Genomic DNA, 16,956 nt, shown 5'->3' with positions numbered 1-16,956 from the left:
TCATTCGATTCATTGGAATGGACAGTTTTAACTGACCCACATAAATTAATTCTTTATATTTGAAATCCGATAACCGATATATTGGCTGATAAATCTAAATCCAAATTTTTATATAATTTTTGAGAGCGTGATTACAAAAACAAAAGTCTCACCATTAAAAGCCATGTCCCTAGCACACATTTATAATGTTCTCATTGTAATTTTATGTAGCCTATATGACTAGACTTCTGCACTGCACATGAAGCACTTAACTGTATTTTCCTTTTTGAAGTGATTCCAATCATATTTCAAGCAATTCAAAGCCATCATGTAGAACAGCGTGCATCTGAAGTGTCTCAGCTCCAAGTAATAATACATTATTTATTGGCTTTAATATATTGACCAACTTTTCTTATCGGGCCAATAACGATAACATTAAAAATGAACATGTATCGGCCGATACCGATATGGTCAACTTGTTACATTTCCTGATCCTGTTTAACACATTATTTCCTGTTCTGGATCTCTAGGCCAAAAATAAGATCTTAAAGATGTTTCATTTCACATACTGTGCTGACATAGTGAGAAACATGGAATGACAGAACAGGAGACTGATGGAGTCAGACATGAGCACTTATAAATGAATTACACACACTCTGAGGGCTGAAAAGTACGAAAGCCAGAAGGTGCAGTGGACTGGACACTAACCTGAGGCGTCAGGCCGTGGCAGATGTACAGGATGGGAATGTTGTCGGAGTCTGGACCTTGATCCACACACAGATCCGGCCTCAGGCTGTTCCTCAGCTACATGCGAATACACACACACACACACACACACACACACACACACAACAAAGATGAATTAAATGGACCGCAAAAACCGCAGAGGAAAAGATGAATTAAGATCACAAAAACCATCTTTCTTCCTCTGTCTGCTAATGGCCAATGTGTGTGAAAATGGCCTGGAGCTCAGCTTTCTTTTATCTTCACAATGGAGCTGTTAATTATGCTATTCCACAAAAGAATGCCAATTAGGAAAACCACTCTGTTGGCCTCGCATTGTGATAAATGATGAAACAGCAGGCCATGATAAAGAAAAATAATACTCAGTACAAACTATTTCTATAACTCAATATTATGAGAAACAACGCCATCTATCAGATATAGTGATGTCATGTCTCTAAGTGCTAATAAACTGCATTGTGTTGTGTCAAGCTAAATGAATAAATTTGACTATGTTGTTATATAATTATGCCGTCAGAGCGGTAACCGAGTTTTACAGTTTAATTTGACATTACAAGCCTCGTGAAATGACAAGATGTCTCTTAGAAAAATAATTTAATGCTTATATTTATACAAATATCTACCCTATGTAAAATTATGGTAATATTTTTGTAGATATCGTATAACCCCCCCTAAGATATAAAGATAAAATATTAGTGAGACTTGTCTTAAAGTAACTGTATTCTATTTTAATATATTTTAAAGGGGTGGTTGATTGCTATTTCACTTTTTTAATTTTAAATACTGTGTAATGTTGCTGTTGGTGCATGAACAGTATCTGCAAAGTTGCTGCGCTGAAAGTTCAACGTAAGCAGAGATATTGTCTTTTAAAAATCAGGAAGTTTAATGCCTACAAAAACGACTCGAATGGGACTACAACGAGATACTTCCCGGGTTTTATACGTAACTAACCCATACATTTACATCAACCCTCCCTCCGGAACATGTTCTGCTGTCGAAGAGGAGGAGTTATAGTGGAGAGCTGTAGCTGTCAGGTCTTCTGTGTTCAGGCTTCCTACAGACGCTGTAGTTCGTCAACAATGGTTAAAATTTAAGTTTGATTATGTTCCTGACAATTACAATCGTAGTTTAGCTCTCTGTGCTGCGCATTTTACGGAAGACAGCTTCCAGAATCTACACGAGTTCAATGTCGGATTCAACAAGAAACTATTACTCCAACATGAAGCAGTTACAGCTTTAAAACCAGAGGCCACAACCTGCAAGTAAGATTTAATCATTTTAAACAAATTTTCCTGTATAATTTAAGACGTACGTTTTAGTTTTATCAAGGATGTAAAAAAATGCCAGCGCTGGCTTTAGTATATGACAGATTCGTATAAACATTTTGGACCCGAATTTGTATATGTACAAATTTTGTAAACGTATTTTCCATGTATACTTTATGACGTAATTTTTTGATTTGATCAAGAACGCAAACCAATGCCAAAGCTGTTTGGTTATAGTAGCTAGTTAGTTCGATGTTATTTTGTGTGTATAAGAAACGTGTACAAACTTCAAAAAATTATCGCAACAGCGAACTTCAGCTGCTGTTATCACATGTAGCTGCTACACCTAAAGAAAACGACAAACTGAGTAAACTACCGGTAAGTTTTGTGAATAGTTAAACGGTTGTTCATTCTATCAATAAAACAATATCTTTAAAAAACGGTATTACTCAGTCATGTATTCAGTTATATTAAATGTTTAATCAGGGGGAAAGCGTATCTCAAAAGCTAACAAACAGCAGTAGCATTTTCAAGTAACAGCGTATGGGAATTCTTTGAGAAAATAATAATAATTAAAAAAAAATACCATTCAGAAACGTTTAGTAAGAGCCGTGTTTGCGGAGGTTCTGCTTGACTCTCTTCATCACCGCTCTCTGGGTCTGATTCTGGCTCAAACTGATGAGGCAATATTGACACCATTACATTTGACCGGGTCCGGAGCACATGCAACTGTCGCCCGTAAAGGTAATGGGCGTGAAGATTCCGGACGCAGTTTAGCCAATTACAACACACCGGCCGAACTAACCAATCTGAGCTCATTGCCTCTTTCTGAGGGAGTGGTTTCATAGAATCAGGAAGTCAACCGGTCGTTCGAATGACAGAGGAGGAAGCGGCTTACAATAAAGGTGAAATTTATGAAAAATAAGGCGTTTTTTAACAAACGAAACACGAAGACATGTTATATTGCAGCCCATAAACATAATCAAGCTAAGAAAAAAGGCAGTAAACCACCCCTTTAATTATATGTAATGGTAAATCTGAATTTTCAGCATCATTACTCCAGTCTTAAGTGTCACATGATCCTTCAGAAATCATTCTAATATTTTGATTTGCTGCTAAAGAAACATTTCTTATTATTATCAATGTTGAAAACAGTTGTGCTGCTTAATATATTTGTGGAAACTTTTTTCTGGATTTTTTTATGAATTCAAAGTTCAAAAGAACAGCATTTATTTGAAATAGAAATCTTCTTTCATAAATGTTTTTACTGTCACTTTTGATCAGTTAGAAACATCCTTGATAAAAGTATTAAACTTCTTCAAAAACAAAATCTGATCAAAATATGCATTTTTGCAAATACAGCAAAGGTAAGTAGGAAACACAATTCAATGAATATATTCTAAAATTATAAATATAAAATGAAAATAAAAAAATAATGTATTTTTGTTGATATGTTTAGAAAATTGCCATCATCTATTCATTGGGTAATATTTAAACATACAGTATATACGAGGGACACAAATGACACCGGTTTTGATGACTACTATTAGAAAAGAAGTGAATACATACTACACCAAAAGCGATGGTGTCTGTGTAGGTTCTCATCTCAGAATAAATATTCTTCAGGAACCAGCTGAAGGGTTTACAGCGGAGTCTCTCTCTGAGAGCTTTTCGGTCTCTGATATCACCAATATCGATCCCTGAGTCCTGCACACACAAACACATGCAATCGTGAACATACAAGAATTCATTTATAGAGTTCAGAATCGAATTGCTGCTAGAACATGAACTCTCATGGATATCTATCTCAGCCCTTCAGGTTCAGGCACTTACGCTAACTTTAGTGAAGTGATTCTATATGAAGCTGCATTTCAATGCGTCATGTACAGCTCAGAAGTGAGAGCTCATTAAAAAGCCTTAACGCCTACTCTGGCTTAAATTATTCACGGTCATTACATCACAACCCATTACATCTTAACTCAAAATGACAAACCAGCATGTGTCCTTTAACATTCATCACATTCATGTGCTGATATAGAACTGTAAGCCACTCAAGGCCGTGTGTCTCCGAAACTCTGCCATGGTTAATGTGTGTTGTTAGGAGCACAGGCGCAGAGTGCCTAAATAATCCCCTTTAACCATAGTAAATATCAAAGTATAGTCTTTTCTTTGAAGAGGCCTTTTCTTTTAATAAAACAGTGACTAATGAAATATGATAAAAACAATGTGCAATGGATAATTACATGTAACTGCATGCTATGTATGGTTGTAAAGCAATTTAGCATATTAATAATATACAATATACAGCAAGTGGAAATTGTTCTATCCTGCATTTTCCTATTTTATATACTACTATTCACAAGTAGTATTCACTTCTATACTATTTTTTACTTTTAATAAATTAATACTAGTGCTATAAAATCGATTAATCGCATCTAACATAAGTGTTTGTAAATATATATATATATATATATATATATATATATATTATATATATATATATATAATTATTAAATGCTGTTAATTGAAAAGTGCATATTGGTTTCCACAAAAATATGAACCAGCACAATGGTTTTCAACACTGATAATAATAAGAAATGTTTCTTGAGCAGCAAATCAGTGTATTAGAATCCTATTATGCTCTTTTAGGAAGTCTTGATTTTGTTTTTGGGGTGTACTAGAATTTGTTTCATGCTTGATTGTTCAAAAAATAAATTATTTTTCACATATTTTACATTATTACTGCTCCTCTCTCCCCAGTCTGGTTCGAACACATCGATTTCGATGAAGCCCCTCCTTCCGAAATACCAAATGTGCTGTGATTGGTTAAATGGGCCAGTGTGTTGTGATTGGCAGCACTTAGCGCGTGTGTTCGGGAAATGTCCCGCCCCTCCATGTCTGCGAGGTCTTCTCTAGTGTAAATATGAATAAGGATGGCGTCAATTTCAAACCAATTCAGACCCTGACAATGTTATCAAACGAGGATCATGCAAAACGGATTTCATGCACAGACTTTGCAAGTACGGATTTCACAGGACGTATCAGAGTGGAATGTTTTTTTTTAATTTTCTTATACATTATAGATACAACGTTATTCACCATTTAATTGTGATATTTGTCGGAAAAACAAAGGTAATACAAACAGTAATCGATTACAAAAGCTACAGAAAACAGGTTGTTCTCCTTAAAATGTGCAGCGCACAGATAAGCGTTGGGATTATAATGATCAGAAACAATGTTTAAAATATGTTTTAAAAGATATTCAGGGCTTTGTCCCTTTTTTGCATATTCCGTAGGTGGGGATTATTTAAATGAGTAACATTGTGACTTTATAAGATCTGGAAAAAAACGCATTGTAGTCCAAACGAGTCATTCGTTGTAGTTCTTAAAGGAACACTCCACCGTTTTTTTCATATTTAACTATGGTATTCCCTTAACTAGGACGAGTTGATACATATCTCTCTCGTCTCAGTGCGTGCACTCAATCGCTCTGGCGCGCGGCGACACTTTGATAGGACTTAGCTTAGCCCAGTTCATTCATTAGGGACCAAACAGAGATGAAGTTAGAAGCGACCAAACACCTCCACGTTTTCCCTATTTAAATACAGTTAAACGAGTAGTTACACGACCAAGTATGGTGACACAAAATAAAACGTGGCGCTTTTCTAAGCGGGTAAAAAGGATAACTATAATGTATGGCGGAATAGCACTTGGGAGCACTTAGACTCGGCGCAGTAAAAAGTCACGTTGGTTCTAATGACAGAACGTGAGAGGGAGAGGGGGAGAGGATTTTTCAGGAGTGATGATATTACTCGGAGTCGAAGTGCTCCCAAGTGCTATTCCGCCATACATTATCCTTTTTACCCTCTTAGAAAAGCGCCACGTTTTATTTTGTGTCACCATACTTGGTATGTATCAACTCATCTCATCTTAGTTAAGGGAATAACATAGTTTAATATGAAAAAACGGTGGCGTGTTCCTTTAAAAAGTGGATTCTTTTAAATTAAAAAAATCTCCCTTAGGAGTGGACTTTGAGATTTGTAACCTTGCAGATATTTTTTATGCTCAAACAGCAATATTACACACTAACTAAAGTTGAAAAAGTGGAAAAGAATAATAGGACCCCCTTTTTTTTGGATTAGTGATTGCAGACTCTTAAATAGTTCTTGTACATTTTATATAATATGGTTTCTTTTAATTCACTTCTAAAAACGATTAGTTTATTTGATATTTATTTTATCAGTTTATTTTAAATCCCAGATTTTCAAATTCTTTAAACGTGGCCCATCCAGTCAACTATTCATAGGTTTAGTACCTGTTGTGGAACGTTCCAGGCCATGTAAACGTGGCTCTTGAACTCGTCCATCCAAACCTCGGCCACTCTCAGAGCGTTCCTGCGTACGTGAGTTGCCAGGTCCTCCGTGTAGGGCTTGTGGGCGCGCTCGATATGAGCTATTCTGGAACAGGGCATGACCTCCACACTTCCTCCGCACAGCCATACCTGATTACACACACATGAATGGAAGGACGAAGAAAAATTAGCTCTGTAAAATGCCCTTTAACATCCATTAGGCACTCTACAAAAACAAATACGCCAAGTTCTTAAGATTCATTATGTGAGTCCATTTAGCAGAATAATCCAAATTACTGAAAAACCCCCCCACATAAATCAAACTCCACAAGGAACAAAAAGCACTTTTGTATTTAATTAGAAAATTTAAAAAGGGCTTGTAGAAAAAATAAGCTACAGTAAACAATACACTTCAAATCAAGGATGCTCATCTCCTACAATTATCATCTAAAGGTTACTCATTTCCACACAGCGGAGCTCTTTGTTCAAACTAAACTCACTAAACTGCTCTTCAGTTAAAAAACAATATAGAGGCTTTCTATCGAAAAAAACCTTTGAAAGCTCAAACAGACCATTTCATTTGTTATAATTGAACATATTTCCCTGACATGCTACTGACATTGACACAGTGCAGTAACCGCCTGTTGTGTCAGTAAAGATGGGAGAAAAACCACAAACCGCTGCTGTTTTCCTGGAGTGCTTTCATATACAGTGATAAACATTTGTTCAATGATTTACCCTCAATGAGTGCGTGTTATGCAGCTGAAAATGGAGAGTGGCAGCTTATTTGTGTGCGTTGGTTTGATTCCCTGTTTTTTTGCACCCACTGCACTCACGCAGAGCTTCTAAACCGGGAGCATCTCTCTGTGCTTTGTACATCTCTCTAGTAAATCTTCACTCGGGATTATATAGGCCACATGCCAGCATGCTGCACTTCATTCAGACATTCACACCCAAACACTTGCATTCAGGCCCGGTTTGGTGAAATATGAAGTGCAACATCTGGCTGGCACATATGTCAGGGTCGTTTCAGTGCAGCAAGCTATTTGAACACGTGTTGCGTATATTTAAATTCATCTAATTTGCATCAAACAAAAAGTTGGTTTATCAAGAGACCCTGGTGCCGTATTTTGAATATGATTATTTGTTTTAAAAGGAAGGGGGGTATCACATTTGCTCTGCCTGATCTGCTTGTTTGGCAGGCTTTTAACGCCAAGACTGATTGGGTGGGATTCAACAGGAAGTGGACAGATGTGTGTTGTTCCTATTTGCCAGGAGAATGATTTATATGCATAATCATTGACAACAATCCCAATGATCCATGACTGAGCCGTCTGTTCTCCCAAAGCATTAAAAAATAATTTCTCACATTTGCATACAATACCTGCTGCAGACGGAGATATTCAGACCGTAATCGCACTGAGGCAAATTTTGAAAGCATGAAATGAGAATCAAACCGGCTTTATATTGTCTGGGAGACATTTAAGACTTGGTCTCTTTCCCAAATTTGTTTTACCAAGAGTGATCTAAAACGAAGAAGAAAAAAAGAAGCTAAAATGTATATTTAATATTCTTGTTTTATTCTTTTTTTAGACTAAAAATATAATAATTATTCTTTTCAAAAATAATCTAAATCAACACTGGGTTAAAAACTGTACATAACTGATAACATTTTTTATAATAATATTATTGTTTAAATAACAACAACAATAAAAATTAACACTAGGTGAAAAAAACTTATTTCATGATATAACCTATTCTCTGAAAAAAATATATATATATTAATATAATAATAATAATAATAATAATAATAAAATAAAAATAAAAATCAACACTGGGTTAAAATACTTATTTCATTATATATTTTCCAGGAATTCATCATCATCAACAACACTGGGTGAAAACCTTATTTCATAATAAATTCTCTGAAAATATATTATATTATTAATACAAAAATGATGATAATGTTTAAATAATAACAACAACAAATCAACACTGGGTGAAAAACTGTATATAACTGAAAAAATGTAAAATAATAATAATAATCAAAAATAGTAAAATCAACACTGGGTTAAATAGCTTATTTCATCATATATTTTCTGAAAAAGAAATATAATAATAATAATAATAATAATAATAATAATGTTTTAATAATAGTAATAACAATATTCATCATCACTGGGTGAAAAAAATTTCATGATATAGAAAATATTATATTATTAATATAATAATAATAATCATTTATATTTATTTTTTTAAGGACATTTACATATTTTGTAACTGAAAAACAAAATATTACGATTTTTTTGTTGCATATTTTCATGATGCATGAATATTGAAATTACCTTGTATGTGTTCAACGCTCCTCTACCTTGACTGAATTAACCATCAATAAACATGTCGCCCAAGGGACATTATTGACAAAGTCATTACTCTTTACCTGGAACAAAACTGACATGCTGTGGCAACAGATTGCAAATAAAACTATGCTGACGTCTAACATGATCAAAGACAGTATTCATTCTCCATGCCTGATAAACAGAGCCCTTTAGCGAGGGCTAAGAATAGAAGAGCACAGATGAGTTGACCTTTTATTGAGTGTGCACCCTCTTCCAAAGCGCAAAATAACTCCCGTCAACACAATGTCAATGAGGGTCAGCAAAACGGGACATTTTCTTTTGCTTCAGACAGCGCCAGCTTGAGTTTGACTGACAGGGTGAAAAAAAAGTAACATCATCTTCAGAATCATTGTGTTCTTAATCATAAGATTATTTCTTCTTCATTTAAGCATAAAATAAAAACTTTTTTTTCAATTTTTTTTACCAATGTTATAAGAAAAATAGACATAACTCAAGTTAACTATTCCTAATTTGTAAGTCGCTTTGGATAAAAGCATTTTCTAAATTAATAAATGTAAAAATATTTAAAATTTAAAAAAAAAATTCAAGATGCTTCTCAATTAATTTTATCTTGTATTTTATGTATTTAGGGAAGAGGCTTCTCAATTAATTTGATTGTGTTTTTAGGTATTTTCACTGTAAAACAAGATAAAAATACAGATTAGAAATGTATTTTTTTGCAGTGTATAAAGCATCTGTTGATCTAAATAGACTAAAAATGCAAGTCCCACATTAAAAAAACACATATTTTGTTTTGCTTTTTTATTTGTGGCAAAATATCTAAGAAATAAGATTTACTTGGAAAATTTTAATTTATTGTTTTAAGAATTTAAACTAAATAATTTTCTAAATAATATATTTTCAGAGTTTAATGAAAGATTACCAGATTTACCAGAGAAAGATTTTTTTGGGGATTGACTTGCATGGATGAATTGTTCACTACAACGAAGTAAATAGAGTAATAATAATACATTCAATTTTTAGGTATTTTCGCTATAAAACATGATGAAAATACTGATTTAAATGAATTTTTTGCAGTCCATATAGCATTTGTTGATCTAAATAGACTAAAAATGCAACTGAATGACAATAAAAATTTATCTCAATATCATTCCTTTTGGGAAAGTCTGCAGGACTGCAACATTTGTGCAATGTTGCATTTGGAGATTCGGAGGCACAAAGGAGCTTAAAAGATGAGAGTGAGGAATTAGGTTGTAGATACACAGCTGTATGAACAGATGTTGAGAGCCATTATCCGAATCCCGCCGCACACATGGTGCCTGTGTCTTCCTGAGACATTTCCATTTCCTCTCTGCTCACTGAGGCCCTTAGTGATGAAACCAGGAAAAAAAGAGGAAAAAAATCATAATAGATGTCTGTGCGTGTAATGGGGGGGTTTGATCCGCTCTGTATTGTGAAGGTGCACCCCGCGTGGATTGATTGCAACTTTGCTAGGCCAAATCACAGTAAGAGCAAGTGGCTGCGTGTCCGCTGGCGAGCTCCATTCACAGCCTGGGCTTGGATTCTGGCTGCGGAGGCAAATTACAGTGCCGCTGGGTTTGATGGGAGTCGGCAGAGGTCTCAATGGGACTCTGTACATGTGTAATACTGAGAGGTTAGGACCCCGCCATTTTGGAGCAAAACGTCTGTATGGCAGGTTATCATTAGCAAGCTGCAGAGAGCTTCACTTTAATTGTGTGTGATGATACACACTAGGGCTGCACAATGTTGGAAAAAACATTTCTCGCACACAGACACACACCAGAGGCTGCAAACCCCCACATATTCATCTGCCCTCAAAGAACAACCCGTATCAAGCATCTTTTCATCAAATGAAACAGCATTATTCATTGGCATGCGTCTACTTGTCTACTCAAACTCCAGACATCCCGGCAGTCTGAATAGCTCTTACCCTGATCCCCAGCTCCACGTTTTCCCCTCCATAAACTTCCATCCCTTCATCCAGCAGACCAATCTCCTCAAAATACTCCCTATCGACTACAAAGCAACCGATCAGAGCGGGACTCCTGCAGAGAGAGGAAATGCACACGGCAACAATGAACTCAAATGAGTTATGAAAACATATTTTACTACATTAAGGGTATATAGTAATTTGGAATTGGCCATTAAAAGTCACTATTTAACAGAAAACAGGTTGTTAAGAGGGCAAGGAGAGTGATTTAAAAAAAATGAGTGCTGTCAAATCGATTAATCGTGATTAATCGCATCTAACATAAAAGTTTGTTTACATTATGTATGTGTATACATATAAAATTTATATATTTTGTATAAATGTCTGTGTGTGGATACTCTAGTCGGAATGTCCGGTTCGCTGTCAAATGATTCTTAAGAATTCAGTCAAAACTAAAGTGTTCATGAATCCATTTTAAACTTACTTATGAGTTTGAATAGGATTGACTCAGAAAGTGAATCAGAGCCATTACTGAGTGACTCCTTCACTGAACTATGAGCCAGTTTGTGTCTTAATGGAAATGAACCAGGAACCATTACTCTGAAATTTAACGTTATATTTTAGTTTAGGACTTGCATAAGTCTATCTACTGGCTGGTTGCTATAATATTCCAACATTAAAGATATATATTCAAATCTGATAATCTAGTAATCTAAAAAAGCATTCAGATTATATTTGACAAAATTGACAGGTTATTGATTAGCTGTAAGGTAACCTAAACAGTAATTCTGTAATTTGTCAAAAAAGGTCCTAAATGTTTTTTTTGTTTAAAGGCCTGTCTTAAAACAAATACTAGTTATAGATAGATCAGAACCTGTCTTTGTAGAACCATTGAGCTGACACTGATTGTATCTTGCTTGAATACCTGATTGGTGCAGTTTGATTCTTCTGTATCCACCAGGATTTGGGAGGGTTTAGATAGCGACACCAAAGCTCCCAGTCGAATCCTTGAGCCGAGAGGGGATATTCTTCGATCTCAAACGTGTCGTATTTGATGTTGTCGAATGATGGCGAGATGACCCGGGTTCTGTCCTCTTTGATTCTGTGAAGGATTGGTTCAGCCCTTAGATCAACAGAAATAGAACATGCTTTAAGTTCAAGGGCAGTAAGTTTTTGATGGATCTATCTAATTTTGTCTCTTGGAGCTCAGAAATCGTAGAATATAATGTTTAATGAATCCCCTTTAATGCCACTGAATCTGAAAGGTGATTTCACACTTGTAGTTTCCAGAACCCATCGATCTAAAACTTAAAATGTCATTGTTGGAGATAATGGTACTTTAAAAGACCATCTCAAAAGTTGTGAAGACAGGCATTAGCGCTGCATTTAAACTCAGAGAATAGCCTCAGGCAAGCTAAAAGCTGTACTATCCACTCTATAAAAACCACATTGAACCCCAGAGAAAGTTCCAGATGCATCCATGGACTGATGGAACGCAGCATGAATTTCGAGCAGGAATAAGCTGACATCCATAAGATAGATTTTGGACGCTATCTAAGCCCTTTAAGAGGGTTTTTTTCGACATGTTTCACTGAGAATAATTAACAGGTATGTGAGTTGACAGCTGTGCCTAGAACAGTAATTGCAGTAGACAGGCACTTCTGCTAATATTCCTGGCCTCACACCCACAGGGAACTCACGCCGCACAGGAAGAACAGCATTTCCATCCACATACTGTTGGTCTCCATCTACATTTGAACAGTTACACTGACTTAACGTGATTTGTTAAGCAAGCAATTATTTGAATTCACTCGTATCGGGGGGTCAAAAGAGCAATGAGGGTTACAAGTTACGACGCTCTATACAAACAATGATCAAAAACAACATTATGCAGAAGGCCTTTTCACACCAAATCTGAATTCTCAGCATGAAAATGCCTGCACGACTAGATTTTAAATTAAACTGCATGTCTATGAATTTCCTGCGGTAATAGTTTTTTTTTTTTTTTTTGTAGGAGGATAGATTGATTTTCTATTTGTTTGAATGCCAAACAGAGAATGGCATTCTCAGAGAAAACTGTGCAAATAGTTTTGTTGCAAAACTTTATGAATATTTTGTACTTTCATGCTGTTTAGTCATATCAGACTGGGTACAAATAGGCTGTAACAGAAAACTGGACGTGAAAATGAGATTTATTCAGAACCTTTTGACCTCTTTCATGAAACATGCAAATGTTACATATGTTGCCTTCATCAATTCAGTGTGGCAATTTCCATAATAATGGTTTTATGAACAATTTTCACTGATTAGAATTTTGTTTAGCATTTTTGTTCATAGCCCACCACATCCTACTAAAACTCTGCCATCATTTGGTATAATAAAAATGAATATGTACCAACAGTATCATTAAAATATTTACATCAAGAAAAATGTGATCATAATATGCTAAGTAACAGTGTTTGGTCATGTTTTGGTCTAAATCAGTTTTACTGAACCATTTTGATCAGTAGATAAAACTATATAAGGAAATATAAATTTAAATACTTTAAAAATCAAATCTTTCAATTCAGTCATACTACTTTTATTTCATAAGTGGTGATAAAATTACACCTATATCATATATATATTTATTTATATATATATATATATATATATATATAGATAGATAGATATAGATAATATTTAACATGTAAATTGTTTATAACTTTTATATTATATGAACTCTCAATCATATTTTGAATACATAAGAAAAAGAAAAAAAAAAACTTTTAGCATTTTCATGCTAAGTTCTGGCAGAAAATAACCTAAAAATCAAGTTTCACTGACCATCCGATGTTGAACTCCACGTGAGCATCAAACAGGGCCACGATGGGGGCGGTCGCAGCTCTCCAGCCACTGACCCGAGAGCGAATCAAGCCCTCCTGTTTCTCATGCCGAACCACTTTGATGAAGTCGGGACGCTGCTGGTTGGTCTCATCCACAAACCTCTGCAGGTTTTCCGACAGTTCAGCTTTGAGTCAATGGAAGGGAAAGAGGGATTAGTTGAAAAACCTGCAATATAAACACTCATACCTGCGGTTTACTAAATCACCCTTGTGGCCTCTGAGAAGGTTTCAGTACTTGCGAGAAATGAAGCGGGAAGACCCTAGTGACACCTGCACCTGACTTTATTACATTCTAATCAAAATTCGTTTATATAGACTCCCCCCTCGATCTCTCAGGGAATTACGAACATGTACTGAAGCGCTGCAAACATCAGACACTAATATTTGCCATGGGTCTGTGATATTTGGAGTCTTCACCGCTGTCTGCTGGTGATTACTCCCCTCCCATCTGTCTCCCGTGCTGTTTGTTTTTATTAGAGAGAAAGCCATCATCCTGTCTCACCATGGCAACCAGATGGTGTGACGTGGGGCCACTGCCAATCTGTGAGAGAATGAAATGTCCGAACCTCTGTACCTCACGTTAACCCCCCCTGCCCCCTCGCTATACCCCACACACGCAGAGTAAAAGGTCACTGTAGCATAACCACTGTGAAGCCATTATTCTGGAAAAAAAACAAATACTCTAGAGGTGACTGGGAGCAAATAAAAAGCTTTACTTTCTGATGTGCCTGAGATAAACCCACCTCAGTGGTGTACTTTAGCCCACAACACAGCAGTTATCTTCAGAAAATAATCATTCTTAAGCCAGTAGTCTACACCAGGGGTTTTCCAACATTTTAATGTGAAGGAAAAACAAATCATTGATCCCCTTGCTAAAATATAAAAGCATATATATATATATATATATATATATATATATAGATATATAGATATATAGATATATAGATATATAGATATATGCAATACTAGCCTAGAAATCTAGACGCACCCTAGCGGCAGCAAAATGTATTTCGCAGCCAGGTACGTCTAGCAACTCTCAATAAACCTTCTCGCTGCAAAAACCCAGATTGGGTCAGGCCAATCACGTTGTGTATAGAGTAGGCGGGGGCGGTCTTAACATACACTACAGAGTTGCGACGGTTACCTGGCTGCTGCTACTTGAAAACAAAGAATGGCGGCTGCTGATGGAGAACAACGGTCTTTCGAATCGGCTTTGGCCGCGACTCTGGAGGACTTGGAGTTAAGTTTTTCTTTGAGAAAAGAGCAAAGAACGGCACTTAAGTCATTCTTAAAAAAAGGAAGATGTGTTCGTCGTTTTGCCGGCCAGATATGGCAAAAGTTGAATCTATCAACTAAGCTCCGCTGTTGGGAAAACGCTCTGGTTGGTTGAAGCGCTGTCCTATTGCGTGCAGAGGGAATTTGAAAGACAGCCGTTTATCCCGCCCCTCGGATTGAGCCGTGACTATGGTGAGTTTCCAGACCTAACATCTTGATGTAGGTCTGGCTTGCCAGGCTAATGCAATACTATATGTAGATATCTGTTTTATTTTTTGAAATGTTTTAAATACTTAATATATATATATATATATATATATATATATATATATATATATATATATATATATATATATATATATATATATATATATATATATATATATATATATATATTTTTTTTTACTTATATTATATTGACAGTGTATCTTATATTTAATAATATTATAAAATATTAAAATATTGGCTGTAAAATATGAATATTATTAACAATAATTATTATTAATATCTTATAAAAAAATACTCTTAGGTCACTGTCTCGTATATATTTTATATGATGATTATGCAATATTAAAATATGATCTCTGAAATATTAATTATTATTGACAATTGCCATTTACATTTACATTCACATTTACATTTATGCATTTGGCAGACGCTTTTATTTATTATTAATTATTTTATTAAGTTGACGGCATATATTTTTCCACCACCATTAATGTGAACAGAAAATGATTTGTATAAAGCATCTTATTTGCTAAAGCAGCTTTACAGAAAATGTGCAAGTAAAATGTAAACATAGTGAGGAGAAACTTTTATTATATATAATAATAAAACATTATTTTTCCTGATGGGTAGCTATGCATTTTTATGTATACAAACCCATTTATACTGTATGTGCTTTTATAATGTCCTTGCAGGTTAATAAAAGCTACTTAAATGTCCTAATCAAACTAAGGCCTTGCTTATTCTAAGCCCTGTCTGTGAAACCAGGCCATAATGTGCAAGTTGGCACACTGCCTTAAATAAAAGATTTTACTTGATTAAACTGGTCGCTTCAAGACCAGAACATTTGTGAGAAAAAAGTCTCGCTTCAGACGGCAAAGCTGCAGCCCATAATCCCCTAGTCTTATCATGTTACAGACCTCAGATATCCTTTCCACATGAATCCACATTCATATGCATTATTCATCGTAATCTGTCATACAAGAATCAATCCCCACTGAAGGAGTCCCTGTCTGCCTCTGGCAAATCAAAAAAGCAGCGCTGAGGCAGCAACAGGCCCTCACCGTTGTTGCTGTTGTCATCCACGAGGATTATCTCCTTGAGCAAGTGAGAGGGCGTACGATGGATCACCGAATGAACGGAACGCAGGATGACCGACAGCGCCTCATTCATAAAGATGAAGATGATGCTGACTTGGGGTAGACTGGAGGGGTATGAGATGTTTCTGCACCTGCAGGAGGATAAAAACAAACATAAATAGAGGATCACACACCTGGAAGAGAAGTCTTTCCATGAATAAATATCTTATTTTTCTCCATAAAAATGTACGTTACAATTTATATACATACTGTTTCATATAGTTTTCTGTATTGTCTATGACAACTGCCTGATATAAAATATATAAATTAAAATTATGAACTATTTTATTGTTTAACTTTCGATTTGGTTTGACCGAACTGTGACCAGGAAACTATTTATTTCATTTTTAAAAAAGGTCCGATGATTTATGAGGAAATCTGCATATCTTCACTTCTTCTAAGTGATTTCTTTGTTTTGTTCACCAGGACCAAAATGATACAGGAAAATCAATGTTTGCAAAAGAACAAAGGGTGAGTGCATTTACAGTATATGCTAATAAGAGTGATTCATTCACCCGTCTGGCCTGAGGTCTGGGATGGCTCTGTCTAGAGAAAGCCTGTCGCTGAGGTAGCTGTTGTAACCGTAGTACTGGAACTTCTTCAGGGCCACCTTGCGGCTCTCTGGGCCGAGGTCGTGACCCCAGCGTGCAAAAAGAGAGTCTGAGAGGGACATGTCGGCTGTGTCGTCTGCATCTTTTAAAGGTTTCTCTAGAAGTTCAGAAAAAAAGAACAGTGTTAGCAGTGTAAGCCCAAAGGCTTCTGGGTAAGGGTGGTCAACACCC

General features: G+C 35.7%; 1 protein-coding gene across 1 annotated transcript in view; it reads right to left on the bottom strand.

The window, feature by feature from the left end:
* Positions 1–16,956, bottom strand: part of galnt18a (UDP-N-acetyl-alpha-D-galactosamine:polypeptide N-acetylgalactosaminyltransferase 18a) — a 54,376-nt gene that overhangs the window by 12,262 nt on the left and 25,158 nt on the right. The window contains exons 2-9 of the mRNA XM_081356909.1: positions 16,690–16,882; positions 16,100–16,266; positions 13,477–13,660; positions 11,576–11,773; positions 10,651–10,765; positions 6,304–6,489; positions 3,558–3,695; positions 688–783 (exon numbers count right to left, since the gene is read on the bottom strand). Of these exons, the coding sequence (XP_081213035.1) occupies positions 688–783; positions 3,558–3,695; positions 6,304–6,489; positions 10,651–10,765; positions 11,576–11,773; positions 13,477–13,660; positions 16,100–16,266; positions 16,690–16,882 (1,277 nt within the window). The remainder of the gene's footprint in view (positions 1–687; positions 784–3,557; positions 3,696–6,303; positions 6,490–10,650; positions 10,766–11,575; positions 11,774–13,476; positions 13,661–16,099; positions 16,267–16,689; positions 16,883–16,956) is intronic.

This window comes from Scardinius erythrophthalmus (assembly GCF_964197995.2).
Source record: "Scardinius erythrophthalmus genome assembly, chromosome: 24".
In the NCBI taxonomy this organism is placed as follows: domain Eukaryota; kingdom Metazoa; phylum Chordata; class Actinopteri; order Cypriniformes; family Leuciscidae; genus Scardinius; species Scardinius erythrophthalmus.
The sequence above is the reverse complement of the archived record's forward strand: the minus strand, read 5'-3'. Positions and strand labels throughout refer to the sequence as shown.